At 52.7% G+C, this 4,933-nt stretch overlaps 1 protein-coding gene across 1 annotated transcript; it reads right to left on the reverse strand.

Annotated features, from left to right (window-relative positions):
* Positions 1-2,661: 2,661 nt before the first annotated feature.
* Positions 2,662-4,723, reverse strand: LOC123047420 (probable polyol transporter 4). Its single transcript, XM_044470969.1, has 2 exons — positions 4,353-4,723; positions 2,662-4,116 (listed from the first exon to the last, which is right to left on the reverse strand). Exons 1-2 carry the CDS (start codon positions 4,555-4,557, stop codon positions 2,753-2,755), a joined length of 1,569 nt encoding a protein of 522 aa, XP_044326904.1. The 5' UTR covers positions 4,558-4,723; the 3' UTR covers positions 2,662-2,752.
* Positions 4,724-4,933: the final 210 nt, after the last annotated feature.

Consider the following 4,933-nt stretch of genomic DNA (forward strand, 5'->3'; position numbering starts at 1 on the left):
GTACCGTCTTGTCGAACTAGATTGTAAATGTGCCTGATGGCTCACTTTACAAAAGCTTCCTATGATCAATGCCAGCAGTTTACGGATCATATCCTTTACTGCATAAGGAGAGTTAGTACAATTATGCTGAAACTTATAACCTCAAGTGATAGTTCTTGCTAAAAGTTATGTAAACATGCTCCGGAAAATTTAGCATTTGATACTGAGAAGTACCGTCTTGTCGATCTAGATTGTAAATGTGCCTGATGGCTCACTTTACAAAAGCTTCCTATGATCAATGCCAGCAGTTTACGGATCATATCCTTTACTGCATAAGGAGAGTTACTACAATGATGCTGAAACTTATAACCTCAAGTGATAGTTCTTGCTAAAAGTCTTATTCAGCAAGGGTAGTTGATTATGTTTTTTTTAGTTGCAGTTCTCCTTTTCACAATTGTTCTTTTCCCTAAAGCCTAAGGCGTGCATACGTCTTTGTATTCATCATCGAGGCGTACAATTTTGTAGCCCATGAAGTAGTGAAACAAACATAGTACGTAGATGATTAACCTGGCAAAAATGTCAGGGTGCAAAGATGTAATGACAAAAATTTTAATTTAGGTTCTCTCAATCTGAAAAATGTCTATATTAATTAACTATTTGTTGTTTGCTTTAGTAATCTTAATCTAGATTGGCAAAGTAAAATTTGATAGAAACTATTTACTGGAGTTGATGTTTTCGCACATTCAATGCAGCATTGGATGGAACACAAAACTTACTACCTGGGTGTGATTAGTAAATTCAAATAAAATAGCAAAAGCATTCAAAACAATCTGAAATTTTTGGCATCGAAGATGCTCCAATGCGCTAGGCGTGTGCACAAATTCGTGGTAAAATGACATCCGAGGAGCTCTCGGCAAGAAAGAACAAGTTTTTGATCTCAGAGAAACTTTGAAAAAACACTGTTTGGAGTCAGGTTTTTTTTTTATGTACAGCTAGTTGAATGGCATATCCTCCTCGCCATGGCACTTTCTCCGCCGATTCTCAAGAAGGCCAATAGAATCATCAGGGACTTTCTCTGGCATGGACGGAAGGACGCTCGCGCTGACTCTTGCCCTGGCTGGAGGGCAGCTCCCATCTCGACCATTGTTCCCATCAGGAGGCGGCGCACCCGCACGGTGGCCGCGGCTCTCCAAAACCGTACCTGGATCATGGACATACTGGGATCGCTCCGGTCGGCCGCCGTCATCGAGTACGTCGACGTTTGGCGGCGATTACAGCTCACCACGCTCACCTCTTAGCCGGACACCATCCGGTGACGATGGACAGATAATGGCATCTACTCGGCTTCATCTTGTTACTGTGCCCTGTTCGTGGGATCCACGACATCCAAGCGTTGGTGTCTCGTGTGAAAAATCTGATGCCACCCTGTCGGTGAAATTCTTCTTGTACCTGGCCTCCTTGAACCGTTGCTGGTCCGCCGATAGGCTCGCCCGGCACGGCCTACCGCATGAGCCGGCTTGTGTCCTCTGCCTGCAGGAGCCCAAGACCCTTCACCACATTCTTGTAGGCTGCGTCTTCGCGCGCATCACCTGGCACAAGGTGCTCTCCTGGTGCCGCCCCGCGATCCCGTCATCGGATGGCTCGTCTGTCTTCTTCGGTTGGTTGTCTGTCATGCTTCCCCACTCTGACGGCGGGTGACCGCCGTGGCCTCACTACCATGGTCGGCCTCATGGCGTGGGCTCTCTGGCGTCACCGCAATGTGGTCATCTTCGACAAGATCACTCCACCTCGACGGCCGTCACCACTATCAAGGACGAGGCACGTTCCTGGGCCAATGACGGAGCCAAAATGACTTAGCGATTTCATCCCTATTGCCTGAACTTGTATGAGAGGCTGAGCACCCTCCTCCTTGCTTTCCACTCGCACGATCGCCACGGACACGTCATTTTGTTTACGTGAACGTGACGTGGCCCTGTAATTTCTTTCTCTCTATCAATGCAAAGATACCCTGTCAAGCGTATTACCCAAAAAGAAACAACTAATGTCCTAGACAAATCATCCACACGGTCCACTAGTTTGCACCATTGCACCGATAGCTTCCGACAAGATTACCAATTCCCTATTTTGGTCGAACCAATCAGTATGTTTTTTTGTTCTTTGTTTTTGCGGGGGAAACAATCAGTGTTGTTGTGCTTGATTTTCTTGTTCCAATTGATCACTACAATTAGCGAAGGAGACCACACCAATTTGGTCGAACAACACATACCATTTGTCGATACTACCCTATCCCAAGCCATGAAAATTTATGATGTTTTTTTTTTGAACCGACATGAAACACAAGGTAATACAAAGAATACATGAAATTTTACTAACAATGAAATATGAAAAGAAATGAATGTAAAACATATGAAAAATATGGGAAATGGTCATTGGATAGAGCATAGAAAAAAAGTCGGTGTGAACGAGTAATAAAAATGTTGAGTTGATGTTAACACTTCATTTCTTAGCACTTGTAAATTTGGAAACAGAAAACAAATTTGTATTAATTTCTTAGCACTAGTAATTAAGATTTCTGTCCTAACTGTTACTACTCTGTTTTGTACTAGTACTCTGGAACTGAAAAATCTAAAGCTACAAGGCTGTTCAGTGTGTATAATTCCTGTCCTAAATGACAAAAAAAAATCAATAAATCAAATGCACATTTCTGAAATTAAACGTTTGGATGGGCAGTTCCAAGTTGAACAGTCAGAGAACTGAGACCACAGCGACCCTGTCATCCCTTCCGCACCAGCTGCTCCGAGTCGCCGAGCTCCACCTCCCCGGGGCTCACTACCTCGCCGCCGAAGAGCAGCTCGATCTCTTCCAGCGTCTTGCCTTTCGTCTCCGGGACGAACCTGTGCACGAACACGACCGACAGCGCCGAGATGGCCGCGAACGCCGAGAACGCGCCGGCGACGCTCATGGCGCGCGAGACGGACAGGAACGACATGGCCACGGTGCCGCTGGTCACCCGGTTCACCGCCGCGCCGAGCGCCGCCGCCTGCGACCGCAGCCGCAGCGGGAAGATCTCCGAGCTCGTCACCCAGCAGACGGGCCCGATCCTCACCGAGAAGAAGGCCACGTCGCCGCATACTGCCAGTACGGCGACGGCGACGCCGAGGGTCTTGGGCACCGCCCCGTGCGCGAGCAGCCAGAGCGTCGCCGCCAGGACGGCCAGGCAGGCGGTCATGCCGACCGTGCTGACGTACAGCAGCGGCTTCCGGCCGACGCGGTCGATGAGCACGATGGCCAGCGCGATGAACGCCGTCTTGAAGAACCCGACGGCCACCGTGGCGAGCAGAAGCTGGCTCTCGGTGGTGACCCCGGCGTCCCGGAAGATGGTGGGGCTGTAGTACACCAGCGCGTCGATGCCGGTGATCTGCTGGAAGCACTGGATGCCCAGCCCGGTGACCAGCATCCGGCGGATCGTCGGCGAGGGCCTCGTGAGCTCCCGCCACACCGTCTCGCCGGAGCTCGCCGCGCTGGCCGCGGCCGCCTCGATCTCCGCGAGCCTCTCGTCGGCCTCCTCCTCGCTGACGGTGACCCTGAGAAGCACCTCACGCGCCTCGCCTGCCCTGTTCTGCACCACCAGCCACCTGGGCGACTCCGGGATCACGAGAAGCGCGAAGACGATGGACACCGAGGGGACGATGCCGAGGGCGAGCATGACGCGCCAGCCGAGGTGGTCGGGCAGGCCCGAGAAGACGTAGTTGGAGATGTAGCCGAGGAGGATGCCGAGGTTGATGAAGATCTCCGGGAAGGAGGTGAAGGAGCCCCGAGACGCGGCGGGGGAGATCTCGGCGATGTAGACGGGCGCGATCATGACGCCGAAGCCGATGCCGATGCCGGCCAGCAGCCTGCCGGCCATGAGCACGCGGAAGGACGGCGCGAGCGTCATGACGAGGGCCCCGGCCTGGAAGACGGCGGCGGCGAGCCCGATGGTGCGCTTCCGGCCGAGGGCGTCGGCGGTCCGGCCGCCGGCGAGGCTGCCGAGGAGGGAGACGAAGCTGAGGCAGCCGACGAGCACCTCCTGCTGCACCTCCGTGATGCGGAGGTCCCTCTGGATGAACAAAATGCACCCACTCATTACACCAACATCTGAGATTGAAGAAGAGGCAGCAGCTCTAATCAAGTCAACGAAGCAATCAATTCACAAGAAGTCAACACGATTCGTTCACCGGTACTCCTAATAAGAACTGGTTAACCATCTCTGTACGATCGCCAAGAAACTCACGGGGAACAACAATGGAATCGGCATCGCCGGTGCGACCTAGGAGACGGCTAGCTAGCTGCCGGAGATGTGGATCGGTTGCGGCGGAGGCGAGGTGGCGTACCGTAGCCGAGGAGCACGGAGTTGAGGGAGGCGAAGACGGAGCAGGCGAAGACGTATCTGGTGCTGCTCCGGCGCCGCCCGGCACGGACGCCTTCCTCCTCGTGCTCCGGCGGGGCCGCGACCTCGTCCATGCGCACGTACCTGCTCTGCCGGCCGAAGAATCCCGGCAGGCTGGGCGCTGCCGGGTCGGCGCCCCGCAGCCCCATGCTCTGCTTTCTTCCTCCTACAGCAACGAGCCGGAGAAACCTCGAACGGCAGCGTGGTGGAGCGCTGGATCTGACGAAGGAAGAAGAGACGGGGAAGGAGCACGAGGGCAGCCTTGTCACATGTTTTGTCGTATACTTTTCCCGGCATGCACGAGATTTTTGGTCGCCGTTCAACACGAAGGTGTCGCCTCGTCGGGACTCGGGAGCAGCATTTTTCAAAGGGGACATTTTCACTTTGGCCCTTTGACCACCGGACAGCGTAATTTCTAATTCTATGTATGGTGGAATAGATATTTTTATGGTTGAGGAATTGGTTATTAGGAGGAGGATAGGGTTGAGTTATTTACCAAAACCACCACACTTGAGGCTAGGGTAA

This window comes from Triticum aestivum, chromosome 2B (assembly GCF_018294505.1).
Source record: "Triticum aestivum cultivar Chinese Spring chromosome 2B, IWGSC CS RefSeq v2.1, whole genome shotgun sequence".
In the NCBI taxonomy this organism is placed as follows: domain Eukaryota; kingdom Viridiplantae; phylum Streptophyta; class Magnoliopsida; order Poales; family Poaceae; genus Triticum; species Triticum aestivum.